General features: G+C 42.4%; 1 protein-coding gene across 3 annotated transcripts in view; it reads left to right on the top strand.

The window, feature by feature from the left end:
* LOC139227943 (ubiquitin carboxyl-terminal hydrolase 49-like) overlaps positions 1-5,027 on the top strand; it is a 65,070-nt gene extending 60,043 nt beyond the window's left edge. For all 3 annotated transcript variants that reach the window (XM_070859101.1, XM_070859102.1, XM_070859100.1), the window contains one exon: positions 1,515-5,027. In XM_070859101.1, coding sequence (XP_070715202.1) covers positions 1,515-1,708 — 194 coding nt within the window. In that variant the 3' untranslated portion in view covers positions 1,709-5,027. The remainder of the gene's footprint in view (positions 1-1,514) is intronic.
* The last annotated feature ends 10,319 nt before the right edge of the window (positions 5,028-15,346 follow it).

The following is a 15,346-nucleotide window of genomic DNA, read 5'->3' as shown; positions in this document are numbered from 1 at the left end:
CCGCTCATAAAAGCGTGCTTAGGAGGACAGAGTCTTGCCTCGCTGTGATGCACACACAGATCAAATAGCCTGTCAACGCTCACTGTCTTGGCTCACACGAGAAGGATGGCCACACTCGGTTGAGGAGCCAGAGGGTTGTTGGCTATCAGCAATGGTCGGGGGGGGGGGGGGGGGGAGGGAGAAAGACAGCCTTGTATATAGTAATTCCTGTCGTCTTTAGTACTGCCTCCCAATGACTCATACTGTACATGGTTGAACTATCTTGCCAACCTAGGCAGTGATCTTTCAAACTATGGGGTGAGCACAGTCCTCTCCAAAGAATAACATTTGAATTTATTGATGTGGTATTTTTCATTATTACTATGATTGTGCAAGTGCCAGTTAAGCCTCCGATCTGCTGCCCTCGTGTGCCGTACAGTTGTGGATGTTGCTAGCTGAGGCACTATTTGCCCCACGATTGGGAAAAGTGTGAACTCTCCATTCCATCTTCAAGCAAAGCTTGCTTCTTTTATTGAGCGTGCTTGCCCTATTTATTGCCCTCCTGTATTTTAAGAAGAATTGGAGGTGCATGACTTATCACAGTGTGGAAGGTTGACTTTAAATATTTAATAGAGGAGGGGAGCGCATGTTTTAAATGATTGTGGGGAAAAGTGCGAAATAGTCTCAAAGTTCAGTCTGCGTCACTTTCCTGTTCCTCCTCCTACTATTGCAAAAAATCCCACAACATACTTGTTTTGGTCACTATCTCCAAAAATACAGTGCGGTCGGTGTAAATGAGTCTTGTTTCAGTAAATGCACTGAGTCATGTGGAACTAAGCCAAACAGATGAGGAAAGGCTCGGTTCCTATTCAGCATGTCCCTCCCTCCCTCAGCCCCCCTCCCCCCAATAGCCGACTGACACTGTTTGGGGATACAGTTGAAGAATGGTGCCTTGGGTAAAGCAGCAGAGGGGCTGCTGTCTTCCAAGGAAGACACGGCATCTTCAGGAGAGGAGCGGGGAGGGTGGGGGGGGCGCGGATGATGGAAATTATACACCAGACTGTAATTTCATTGAAACGTGTAAGATTCTGAGGGGCCTTGACAGGATAGATGCAGAGAGGATGTTTCCCCTCGTGGTGGAATCTAGAACAAGGGGACACCGTTTCAGAATAAGGGGTTGCCCATTTAAAATGGAAATGGGGAGGGATTTCTTGGGGTCATGAATCTTTGGAATTCTCTACCCCAGAGAGCTGTGAAGGCTGGTTCATTGAATATATTTAAAGTGGAGATATAGATTTTTGAACAATAAGGGAGTCGAGGGTTATGGGAAGCGGGCAGGGAAGTGGAGCTGAAGCCATGATCAGATCAGCCATGATCTTATTGAATGGCGGAGCAGGCTTGAAGGGCCAAATGACCTACTCCTGCTCCTATTTCTTATGTTCTGTCGTGCTTCATTTGCCTAATGAATAAATTGGAAAATAAGGTAACTGCTGTATTTTACAATCTGCTGTATTCTTTTGTTTCCCCCTCTTTAGAATTTTGGGTCCACTGTAATGACTCTAAGCTAAATGTGTGCAGTGTGGAGGAAGTGTGCAAGACCCAGGCCTACATTCTCTTTTACACTCAAAGAACCGTGCAGAGCAGAGTGGGGTTTGTCACAGAAATGCATTCTGAACCTCAGGTGCCAACCAGAAATACAGAAAAGAACAGGAGACTGACCTTCCCCTAGGACGGGATATATAAACCATTATTGGAATTCGCTGCAACCACCCAGCATCAGCTAAGTGGGAACCATGTTGGGGCTGATTAAGCACTGTTGTGTTCTCATGGGGGGCGACAGAAAATGCCCTGGGGCTCGTTTACCGAAGCATATATAGCTTTCCTATGCATATTTATGGTAGGGTTTAATTCCATACATGTCAATTAAAATGGTTTGTTCAAAGTGTCCAACTGTCCCAGATCAGATGATGTGGACGCGTGCAGTATCAACGCTCTTGTTGCAACGGTATTTCCAGGTAGTATATCCATTTCAACGGATTCTCTTTCTGTCATCAATCGTATTAGTGGCCGATCTCGAGATGCAGCCATTTCTAATTGTCACTTTCATCCTTTATAACTCCCAGAAGGTGCCTTTGTTTGCCTCTCGATTCACGAACTGACACAGGTACACATGTTTGGCCGGTTTTCATTGTGTACTGGATGCAGTTACATTTACTCTCCAAGCTAGGCTTGAACTGATTCACTAATTCTGCATTCAGATTATGACCCAGGGCTGTTCCACACTCGTACTGAACGTACACTAATTAGTTCAGGCTCCATAATACCAGTTGTGATTTGCCGCCAATGTTGCAGAACAATGAAGGAACCACAAGAGAAATCCTTGTTCTTTTGCCCCCGTTTTATGATTTTTTTTCCTACTTTATTTAAGTGAAAGGACTCGTGCTGTGAAGAATTACTGTCACAACATCAGTCCTATCACTGGGAATATTTACAGCCGCTGTATGTTCCTTTTACGATAATGTAAATCCCTTCGCTGTGGGTCTGATAGATTCAGAACGCAGGAATATTGGGAGTGAGTGCAGCCGTAGTGATTTCATGCACTTCAGCTGCAAGCAGTTCCTTACTTGAGCTTTGTCTGCTGGATTTTGTATGAGGGTAGGAATTGTTAGTGTTCACAGAAAATGTCAGGTCCGTAAGCTGTGTGTATATGTAGCTGATCATGCGACAGTGACATGGCAGCTTTGGAAATGTAAATTAAGACTTTTGCAACAATTTCAAATAAATGTGGGAGATTAAATCATTTTACTCAGTATGATCTTATGTGTGCGTACTATAGAATGTCCAAGTTTTGTTTCTGCAAATTGTGAGGCCTCTGTGTTCGATACATTTTGGTTTACCTTTGAGAAGTTTGTGGGAATGCAGAGATCATCATTCAAAACAAAACAATAAATGTGACATTCTGCTGCCTGACCTTGCAGGTAAAAGGTTCGAATGTCCACAAAGTTTTCAAAGTAGTGCTGTTGCCTGCCCCAAGGGCTGTTCTGATGAGCAGAGTGGAACTGAGCAGTCTGGGCCAGGATGCTCCTGGGTCTGCACTGCGTTAACTAATCTTCGCCAGTGTTGTTTTTTTTAAAATTTGTTACGGGATATGGGCGTCGCTGGCAAGACCAGCGTTTATCACCCCTCCCTAATGGTAACGGTGTCCTTGGGCTGGGAGGGTGGGCAGGAAAATCAGCTCGTGACGCTGCCCTGTGACTCTTGCTGGAGATCGTGTGCGCGCCTGTCAGGCAGGTTCCGGTAACGGAGGATGCTCAGTGCTTGTGGAACCGTATTGCAGCACAAGTCACCTCCTTCAGGTCAAGGAGAGGGGCAAGAAGAAATCAACATGTATTTATAGTTGTGGTCAAGTTTGGAGTAATAAGCCAGATCGAGATATCAACTGCTATCAAATTGCTGCTACACGTGGACTTTGGCACTTGTGGGCTAGTTAACTGGTTTTATGACTTGGTTTTTATTTCTCGTCTCTGTGCCTCTTAACTGGCTGCAGCTCATTAAAGTATGGTGACATCGGGAGTTTTTAAATCTTTTTGGATTTGCCAGTCATTTTCCAAGTGAGTTATTTTAAAATGTTCAAAATCCAGCTCTCAAATCTTTTCTTGTTTCAGAATATACTCAGCTGCCATTCTGATGCCATGCAGCACTGGAGGCTGGAGACCACCCTATGCCTGTGGAATGGTTTTCTTCTGGCTAGCTTCTCCCTTGCCTCGGGAGACAGAGTGCTCTGCTGCACTTGCAATTCTCCATCCAGCAGCTCTAACTGTGAACTGGCAAAAGTCCTTGAATACGGAGAGGAGAGTTCAGTGTTTGTTGAGACCGAGGTTTAACTTCACACCTTTTTCTTATCCCTTCCTTATCTTTAGAACTCAGGGCACTATTGCAACATCTCTCAATTTCCACCTCCCCATCCACTTGTAAAAGTAGCTGATTTTTTTTTTGTTTGCTCTTCCTAACTAGTTTCTGGTTCTCACAGCCAGTTTGAGGTCGTTCAACACTGTGGCAACGCCCTTTTTTGGTACTTGTTACAAGATGACACCAACAACGGTACTTGTAAACTTAGTGATAAGATATTGCATGCTTAGTATGGCAACTGATTGCTGCAGCACTGAGGTGCAGAGTACATAAGTTTGCGCCAACGGTGAGGCACTGTACACGTCAGTCTGACTCTGCGCTGAGGAGCTGTACACTTCATTCTGCTTCCCGTTGCTGCAGCAGCCGCCGATCATCTGTGCATGCCATGTAATAACGGAGAACTGCCGACTCATTCGCAGTTTGCAAACCACGCCGGCCTTTTCTCGGTCCGCTTGGGAATATCAAAGCACAATTTGAACCATATTGGAGCAAAAAAAACTTTTACTAATTCTATTCTTTGCATAAACTCAATAAAACTGGTTTGAATGTTGTAGTTATGGTGCAGAAGTGCCGCGGCTGTGCTCAGCAGAGTCAGTGACTGCTCAGTTCTGAACACTTTTTTGTGTAACAAATTGCGCACAGCAACTTTCTACTCATCTGTGATTGGCTTTATGCTGAAAGACCGTTTTCATGAATCAATATAAAGCCAACGGAAAAAGAGCTGGTCCCCACGTTTGTGCAGTTGGTACCTGCTTGCTTGTTGTAACTTTGCAGCACGCATCTGAGATTCATTTGGATGCATAAGAGCTATATGGGTTTCTGTAAACGAGTCCTAATCATATATTACATAACAGATACAGGCACAGCTCGTGTTTGGTTGAAGGTTGTATTTCCTTTTTATCCCACCAGGCTTTCAGAAATTGCATGACCAGACAGTTTTGTGTTATTTGAGTCCAGTGACCCGATTCTTTCCCCCCCCCCCCCCCCCCCCCCCTTCCAGTTGTTTTGGAGGGGAAAACAATCCCGATACAGAGTTCCAGAAAGGAGCTTATTCAAACGGCAACTCAAATAACGTGATGGGGTTTTATTTTGTGAGCTGACATTGAGCTCGAGATGGTACTTTAGGCTGCTGAACTTTTTTTAAAAAAAAATATATATATATATATTGTGGGTAAAATCTTTTATGCAAAGTAGGTGAAGAAGATTGGAGGAAAGGGTCAATCAACCAAAAGCTTATATTTGCCTCACCCCACCATATGAAATAAAAATGAATCTGAAAAACACAGTATGCATGCTCATTACCGCTACTTTGATATTTAAAATCCACTCTGCCATTTGTTTAGTAGTGAACAAGTGGGGAGTATCAAGACGGTACCAATTTTCAGCCACTCAGTAAGTGTGCTGCCCTAAACACCCATGCAGGATTTCCCCCCTCCAGCACAGGACTATCCTCAGCAACCTGCTCATGATTGCCCCTCCGGTATAAACCTGGCCTAAATATCCTACCCGTTTCTTCCTCTGCAGTACAATTCTGGCCTAAGCATCTCGTCTGTGGTTCCCTGCCCAGTGCAGTGTTGGCCTAAATGTCCCATTTGAGGTTCCTCTCGACTAATTTTATCACCATTTATTAGCAAGACAATCTGTTCTTTGTCTCTGGCTTCATGCTGCTTGGTTTGGATACAATTCCGCTTCTTGTATTGCAATTTGTTTTAATAACTATTTATTTGTGGAACAGCTTCACAATTGTTGGGTTTTAGATCACTCAGTAAGTTTATTCAGCGAGTCGCTCAGCCATACAAACAAGGAAGATCCCAGGTTTATAACAACAATAATTTGTATTTATATAGTGCCTTAACGCAGTGAAATGTCCCAAGGCGCTTCACTGCAGACGCTGGAAATCGAAAGAGCAAAAAATGCAGGAAATGCTGTGTGCAGATCTGTGGAGAGAGAAAGAGAAACTGAGTTAAGGTTTCAGATCGATGACCTTTCATCAGAATCCAGGTTTGATTGATTGGCCTCTGTTGAGTTAACTGATCTCGGTTGGGACGCTACAGTTGACCTCAGCACCCATGACTCGGGGAGTGGGGGAATCAGCCAGGGTTCCCTTTCTGGATTGTTGTCCAATTGCATATGCTGGAAGTGTGCGGATTGGGTTTCCTTGGCTGTGATGTTTCCCATGGTCAAATAGTCCGCCAACACTCACTATTGAGGTGCACATGTGAATAATGACTGCTTAGTCAGGGTACTGAAATTTAAATTAAAAGTTCTGAACTATTGAATAGCAAAATGCTGCCCTTATGGTAGAATAATTTTAGAAGCAAGTACTTCAAGTGATGGTTTTCCACATGGGAGCTTTAGGGAAGATTATTTCTGTTTTGCAGCAAAGCCTTAAACATTGGTTATTTATAATTGCAATGCCAATTTCACTCCCAACAGTATAATGGAAATGTTTTCACTTTGTTTGTCTTAAACTGTGCTCAGTTTAAAAAATGCTGTGGCATGAGGAAGAGATGGCTGCTTCCTTCTGCTGAAAGACTGTAACCATACAAGGCAAACTTCTCTAGAACTAAACAGGGCAGCAGTATATTGAGAAGTTGCTTGAAAATATCCTATTTTTGAAACGCACACATTTCTTCGACTTGTGTTTTGGGCCTTAAGCTCTGGAATTCCCTCCTTAAACCTCTCTACCTCTCTCCACCTTTAAGCCTTTCCTTAAAACCAACCTCTTTGACCAAGCTTTTTGGTCACCGTCCTAATAGCTCCTTATATGGCTCGGTGTCAAATTCTGTCTGATTTACGCTCCTGCGAAGCACCTTAGGACGTTTCACTACGTTAAAGGCGCTATATAAATATAAGTTCTGACGAAGGGTCATTGACCTGAAACGTTAACTCTGTTTCTCTCTTCAGATACTGCCTGACCCGCTGAGATTTCCAGCATTTTCTGTTTTTATTTCAGATTCCAGCATCCGCAGTATTTTGATTTTATATAAATACAAGTTGTTGTTATTAAACTAGCTCTTGCAAAAATGCCAACTTGTCATTTTTAGACGAGAGACTCCAATTTCTTTCAGTAAAATTCAGATGTCTGAATTTTCTTGGTTTCAGGAGCTGCATTAGCACAAAATTGGAGATCTGGAGTTTACTGAAGAAGTTTCCATTTTTAAAAAGGGCAAGTTTGCTAATTCTTGTCAGTGACCAAGATTATATTCTTAGTGTTAGAGTTTTGTTCACCAGTGGTGTCAACTGCTCCCCAGCTTTAGTAAATTTTAAATGAAGGACAATATACAAGCTGGATTTGTTTTTGTTTCTTTAAATTATAAAAGCAAGGGTCTAGTAATTCTTATTTCGCCTTAGCAACATTACTCAGTTATTTTTGACTAGGTTTGGCTTGCTTTTTGTGTTATGTAATGGGGGTAGAAAAGGATGAATCCCTTAAAATGACCATTTGAATCTGCTCATAACTTGCTAATACGTCATCCAGAACAATTATCAGCATTGATACCTCCCATCCCAAAATATAGTAAACCGATCAGATTAAAGCAAGCGGAACTGAGCATTTTAACCGTGGGAAAGATTGCTAGCGTCCTGTCATGAATCAGTTCAGCCCAGAAAGCTGTTTCCTTTAGCAAACATGGGTGTCGCAACCACTTTGCCTGGCAGACTGAGGGTTTAGAAAGGATAAGCCTTTGGTCACTTGGTTGAGGTACTCCAGGGCAGCCATGGCCCCTATAACCATATCTGACCATAAGAAATAGGAGCAGAAGTAAGCCATTTGGCCCTTCGAGCTTGCTCCGCCATTCAATAAGATCATGGCTGATCTGATCTTGGCCTCAACTCCATTTTCCTGTCTGTTCCCCACAACCCTTGACTCCCCATGTAGTTCAAAAATCTGTCTATTCCCACTTTAAATATATTCAATGACTCAGCCTTCAGAGCTCTCTGGGATAAAGATTCACGACCCTCTGAGAGAAGAAATTCCTTCTCATCACCGTCTTAAATGGGTGACCCCCTTATTCTGATACTGTGCCCCATAGTTCTAGATTCCCCCACGAGGGGAAACATCCTCTCTGCATCTACCCTGTTGATCTTGTACCCTCAGAATCTTGTATGTTTCAATAAAATCATCTCATTCTTCTAAACTCCAATGATTGTAGGCCCAACCTGCTCACCCTTTCCTCATAAGACAACTCTTATGCCATGGGCCAATGTCTTCAGAAAAAACAACTTGGAGGGATGATCAGAGTTTTTTTAAATGAGCACCGATCTAAATCAGTAGTGACATGTAATCATGACTGGGGCTGGTTTAAACCACTGCCATCACAATAATTCAATTGGCAGTGGTGTAAGCTTGACCCAGTAGTGCTGACATGTCACTACTGACTCAGACATGTACCAGTATAATATGACAGCAGGCTTGATGATGAATCCTACCCAATTGAAGCTCCTCCCTGTACCTAGCGTCGCTACCTCACTCAATTGTTGCTCTGTACCAATTCAGCAAATTACTCTGGATAGGGGAAATTGCATGTACGGATATTGCCCCAGCAAGATCTCCCATCAAATCTGCTCCAAGCTGCCTGGGTGGATTCAGTACATTATCGCCAGATTATGATGGCAGATCTCAGTATAACCATGGCCTTCATTTTATGGAGCTTGTGGACATTCCAGGGACTGTCTAAAGTAGTGTTTTTGTATTACACCAGTAATGTATAATTCAGGCATCTACCTGAATTGCTAAGAATTTACATTTCACTCTACATACGCCCTTGGAAACAAAGTTTCAAGGATCAAATACAGGTCATTATATCAAAGTGAATCCTGAGAAACATTAGCCCAGATTTGAACTTGGGGACCCACAGAAACGGTCCACTGCAAGATAAATCTGGAATGGAGAAGGGGAAATTGGTAAAAGTTTGTGATTTTCGGGGGGGCGCGGGCAGGGTGGTGGTGGGCCTGGGGCTGAGGAACATAGGAGTAGGACATTCAGCCCCTTGAGCCAGTTCCGCCATTCAGTTAGAACTTGGTTAATCTGCACTACAATTCCATTTACCTGCTGTCGCTCCATATCCTTGATACCCTTACTCAACACAAAATCTATCTCTCTCGTCTTAAAAGCTCCAATTGTCCTAGCATCCACAGCATTTGGCACGGGGGGGGGGGGGGGGGGGGAAAGAGTTCCAGACTTCTACCATATATGTGGAATAAGTGCTTCCTGATTTCACTACTGATGGCCTGTCTCTAATTTTAAGTTAATATGTTGCATTAAATCCCTCCATACCCTCGCCCCTCCCTATCTCGGTAACCTCCTCCAGCCCTACAACCCTCCGAAAAATCTGCAGTCCTCCAATTATGTGCATCCCTGATTCCTTTCGCCCCACCATTGGCAGCTGTGCCTTCAGCTGTCTCGAGCCCTAAGATCTGGATCTCCCTCCCTAAACTTCTACGGCTCTCTACCTCTCTTTCTTTCATATGCTCAATAAAACCTACCCCTCTGACCTGTCCTTGTATCTCCTTGTGCGGCTCGGTGTCAGTTTTTGTCTGATAATGCTCCTGTGAAGCACCTTGGGGTGTTTTACTACATTAAAGGCGCTATATAAATGCAAGTTCTTGATTTTCCCCACCAGAGGAAATAGTTTTTTCCTATCGAATCCTTTTAACATTTTAAACATCTCGATCATCCCTCTCAAGTTTCTATACCCAAGTGAATACAAGCCAGGTTTATGCAACCTGAGCCTTTTAGCCCTGGTATCATTCTGGTGAACCTGCACCGAATCCATGGCCAATACATCATGAGGTGCAGTGCCCAAAACTGAACGCAGTACTCCAGAAGGGGTCTGACAGGCTTTACAACTGAAGCATGACTTCCTCCACTTTGAATTTTCAATTCCTTTTTGTTTTTACTAGATTTTAAAGAATTGTGTATTTGAATTCTCAAATCTCTCTGCTCTTCTACAGTTGCTAGTTTCTCACCATTTAGAAAATATTCCCGAGTTATCTTTCTTGGGTCCAATGCGGATGACCTCACACTTTACCACACTGAACTCCACCTGCCACAATTTTGCCCACTCGCTTAATCCATCTGTGTTCCTTAGCAACTTCCTGCTTCCACGTACATTGCTTTTTGTCCCTCCTTGGAGGTCTACGGTATCCTTGTGGAGTCAGGAGGAGCACTCCTAGTAAATGTTTTTTTTTAAACTTATCTGGTCCTCGTGTGGCCAGGATGCTGTCTGCCACAATCGGGACGCAAGTCAGCCGCTTAAATTAGGCCCCCCACTCCTCTGGGCTGACTGCCTCCCCACTCCTGAATTCAGGCAAATTAAAAGATGAGGAGGGCGGAAACGTGTCAGGACATCTCCCATCTAACCCCTGCGTGTGTGTGTGTGTGGGGGGGGTGGGCGGAGAGATTAAAGTCAGGATTATTGAAAAGATGTACAGTCTGCTTTTAATTAAAGGTTGCTAATTCAAATTCAGATCATTCCAACAATTTTAGCTCGAATGTCAATAGATGGTGTTATATATGTTGCATAATTCAAATTATTGGATTATTCAGATCTTTTAAGGACAAAATAAAACCTTTGAATTATCAGGAATAGACTCTTTTGAACAGACACAAACACATAATTACATTTCTGGAATCATTTGCCAAACAAAGTAACTGAGCCAAAAATATTGGGGCAATTCAAAATCCTATTGGATTCCATGGTAGCCAAGTTATGTACTAGGGAAATGAGCTTCAATGGATCAAATGGCCTTTTTTACTCCTGGCTTGTGTTGCATGTGTGACAGGGCAGCGTGCAAGGGAATAGCAAGACTGTTGTGATCCTTACGTTGAGAGATAAGATTTTAGGACATCTTTTGGGTCAAGTGTTGAAGCCCAGCAAAAACTCTAACTCTAAAACAGGAATATCCAAAATAGCACACTGGAGAATCTGTCCACTTTGTTGGCACAGAAGTTGTCATTTATAATTTCTGTCACAAGATGTCAGCAATGTGCTTTAGAAATCCTGATTACGGCACAAATTTAAAAATAAAATCTGATAACTGGGGGAATTAGGGCTTTTTGTTTAGTTTTATTTAAAACTTTTCCTCCTCTTTCTCTCTCTTTCCCCCCCATCCCCACCCCCACTAAAAGTCCCTGTATAATGTTTCTAATGACATGCACCTACCTCTGATGGAGAACACACAGATGGGCCTTACTTCCATGTTGCTCCAGCATTATTCCATAAGTATTTATGAATGACGAGTTGACATTACTCTCTGTTCAGGGAAATTGTCTTCTGTATTGGCTCTTGTGAATTCTTCCACTTGGGACTAGTCTATTTGAATAAAGTTGTTGATGGCTGCACATTCAGTACAAACACCTCTCCTCATCTGCAAGTACTTGCATTGGAAATTTATATTCTCTTTTCACCCCCTCTTTTTTTTTTTTAAATGTTCTTGTGAATTTGCCCTCTTCACTGGCCCCAGTGGTTGCTAAACAAACAGCAGCTCCTGTTCCTTCATTTGCTGCACGGTTAATCTGCGGTGTTGACTAAACCTGTATAATCACCATTGTACACGGCTATTCACCGATTAAATCCACTGGTTGGATTACAAATCCACGGCAACAACATGTTCTTTTGATAACAATTGCACATTAAATCAACACAATCTGCCAACCACACTTCAGTCTCACAGCACCCACTATATAAAAGAAGTTTTCAGTTGTCCTGCTCAGCCTACAGGAGAAGCTAGCTTTACCATCTTTACTCATTGACCCGAACATTTCTCTCCCAGTTTTCTAAAAAGAAATTGCAGCCTGCTTGTAGATGGTTTCATATTTTTGAATGTTTTATTTAAATGTTGTTTTCATTGTCAAGAACACTAAAATAATTGGTACAAAGGAAATTGTAACTAAAGCTTTTATACGTATGTTGTCGTATGTTGTAATTTCTCTTCTACTTTCATGCACTTGCACTCTTAAGTATGGCAGCTGAGGTGAGCAGATATTAGACTGGGAAAGATACAGTCTTTATAGTGAAAAGCCTACTGTCACCTTGCTACTTGATTTCAAGAGCTGTCATCGTCTGGATTCAAACAACGCAATACTGTGGTGGTGCTGACTGCTTGTTGTGTCTGTGAATACGAACTGTTCTTACCAGCAGATTTAAAAAAAAACACATATATAGTAGTGTACATTTTTGTGAACTTCATAATGTAATATATTCATGAAGATTGTTTTTTAAAAAAAAAAGTCCGGTTTCTTTTATGTTTTTGTTTTTATAAAAACAAAATTTACTCAGGCCTATTGTTACCAGGTCCGAAAGGAGATGGCGGTCAAATTCCCTCCTAATGTTTACTGCCCTGCACATGGAAAGCCCCAGTTACACAGGCAAGTGTGCATGCCTTCTGAGATGAGGGAGGTGTGGAGGTTTTTTTTTGGGTGGGTGGGGGGGGGGGGAGGGTTATGCTCTTGTGAAGTTACCTCTTGAGTATTGAATGAGAATTTGAACAGCAAAAACAAATGATCAGATTTCGGTTTGTTCCGAGACAGCTGAGTAAGAAATCCGTCTTTCCATATTTGTCGTCCTAGCTTATCATAACTAGCATATACGATGGAGCGTATGCAGAGCGGTCTTGATGCATGCAGTAGGTCAGAACTAAAAGCAGTGGCTTATATCTGGACTTGGAAGATGGGAATTACACTAGTACTGGTAAGAAATAAAGAGGGAGATTGTCAAGATTTGCATATTTGGGGATTATATACTGAAAGCTAAAAAGGACTTTCATGACTCAATGAGGTGAATAGAAACAAATGCATCTATTGGGAAAGTGGTGTCTGCCGTCTTTTTTTTAACTTTCTCTGTCTGCCCCCTGTACCTGATCCTCTGGCTACAATAATGGTAAAACAGGTCAGGCTATTAAAAATCCTTTTTTTTTTCTTATAATACACATGCAAAGCCAGGGGTATCTAATTCCTCCACATCTCCAAATGAGATTCTCCAGCCAGTTTCATTCCTGAGAATCAAAGGGTGTTGGCTATTAAACTTTTTCCTGAAATTTGAGAGCTTCTGATGTGGAGTTAGAATCGTGGAGGTGTGTAGTTAACTACTAATGTGCACAGGAGTGCTTGTTGTAAAAACCAAAAACTGCCCTGCACTATTAAATTACAGTAAATGATCAAATTTAAGTTTTGATCAAATGCATCAATAAAATAAGTTAGTACAGGGAAGGGCCAAAGTTAACAAAAGGTTAGGGTGGCATCACAAAATAATGCTTTTATTTTTAAAAAGAACATTCTGTATTTCAACTCTTCATTTTAGCTGACAAATGTACAAAAGGTTATTTGTTATGAACTGCCTGTGTAAATGGGGCTGGAGAATGGTCCATTGGTTTGTGTTTATTATTGTTTTAAGCACATGCATGATTTATTTTTGTTTTAAATTTTTATAGCTAGTGCCATGAGCTCATTGAAGGCATGTGGTAGCAAGGAGTGTGGCTGGAGCCGCTCGCGAATTGTATTGTTATGTTGGATGTTCAGTAGCAGGTTTTAAATGTTAGATTAGGGCACTTTGTTCATGTGTTAGCAAATGTGGTTTGGTATTAAGAGTACGGCACATTGAATCAGGGTCCATTCCTGTACTGTCTTGCTATGTCAACCAATCTGGATTTCATATCCTGTGATTTGATTTTTTAAATAGAAATGATTTTTCTAAGCTTTTGTCTTTCTACATCTATTGTTTTGTAAGTTAAAGTTCCTAATAAAGAAAAATAAAGAGTACAACTTTAGAATTTAACAGTAATCCATTGACTCTCTTTCAAGAATTTATTCTGTTCTAATTGTCGTCTCTTATCTCAACAGCAGCAGCTTACACCGGGGCAAGGTTTCAGCCTGCTCCTGGCTTTCCAGTACATTAACCAAATGGCCATTCTTTGTGATATTAGCAGAAGCCTATTTCTAGCTTTGTATGTTATCCTTGATTTTATGCACAATTATAATTATCTAGGAATTGGATTTGGAGCTCTTCTCTAATAGAACAGTAATAGTGTAGCAAAAGAAAAAAAAAAGACTTGCCTTTCATGACCTCGGGATGTCCAAAGCACTTTACAGCCAATGAAGTACTTTTGAAGTGCAGCCAATTTGCGCACAGCAAGTTCCCACAGCAATGTGATAATGACCAGATAATCTGTTTTTGTTAATGTTGATTGAGGGATAAATATTGGCCAGGTCACCGGGGATAACTCCTCTGCTCTTCTTCGAAATGCGTTCCCTAGCCACCGACTCCATCCCACTCCCTAGCATCTGTCTGTGGCTGAACCAGACTGTTCACAACCGAGGTGTCATATTTGACCCTGAAATTAACTTCCAGCCACATATTCGTGGCATAACTAAAACCACCCATTTGCACTTCTGTAACATTTCCCATCTCGGCCCCTGCCTCAGCTCATCTGCTGCTGAAACCCTCATCCATGCCTTTGTTACCTCTAGACTTGACTATTCCAACGCACTCCTAGCTGGCATCCCACATTCTATCCTACATGGACCTGAGGTCATCCAAAACCCGGCAGCCTGTGTCCTAACTTGCACCAAGTCCCGCTCACCCATCATCCTGTGCTCGCTGACCAACATTGGCTCCCGGTTAAGCAATGCCTTGATTTCAAAATTCTCATTCTTGTTTACAAATACCTCCATGGCCTCACCCCTCCCTTTCTCTAATCTCCTTCAGCCTCACAATTCTCTCTCCTCCTCCCCCCACCCCCCCCCCCAACCGGGATGTCTGCTCCTCAAATTCTGCCTTCATGAGCAACCCTGATTAAAACTGCTCAACCATTGGTGGCCATACCTTCAGCTGCCTCGGCCTTAAGCTCTGGAACTCCCTCCCTAAACCCCTCTCCTCCTTTAAGACGGTCCTTAAAACCTACCTCTTTGACCAAGCTTTTGGTCATCTGTCACAATTTCTTCATCTGTGGCTCGGTGTCAAATGTATTTGTTTTGTTTTATAACTCCTGTGAAGCACCTTGGGACGTTTTACTACATTAAAGGTGCTATCTAAAGACAAGTTGTTGTTGAAATGGTATCTTTTATGTCCACCCGAGAGAGAGCAGACAGGGCCTCGGTTTAACGTCTCATTGGAAAGACACCTCTGATAATGCAGCACTCCCCTCAGTACTGGCACGAGTGTCACCCTAGTCTCTGGTGTGGGACTAAGACCCACAACCTTCTGACTTTGATGAGAGTGCTAACTGACATTAAAACATAACAAAATTTACCAATACACTGGCCTAGTTTGGAAACACCGAGTACAATGGAAAACCACCAGTGCTAAAAAAAAGTTAAATCACAGCCTATTGTAAACAGGTTTGATACATAGCCCACCAGATCAAAAATCAGATGCTACTCTTCCCTCTTGATGGCTTGGACTGTGAGCACAAGATGACATCAGAACTCTCCCCATCCTGTCGTCCTGACTTCCATAGA

This window comes from Pristiophorus japonicus, chromosome 17 (assembly GCF_044704955.1).
Source record: "Pristiophorus japonicus isolate sPriJap1 chromosome 17, sPriJap1.hap1, whole genome shotgun sequence".
Classification (NCBI taxonomy): domain Eukaryota; kingdom Metazoa; phylum Chordata; class Chondrichthyes; family Pristiophoridae; genus Pristiophorus; species Pristiophorus japonicus.
The sequence above is the reverse complement of the archived record's forward strand: the minus strand, read 5'-3'. Positions and strand labels throughout refer to the sequence as shown.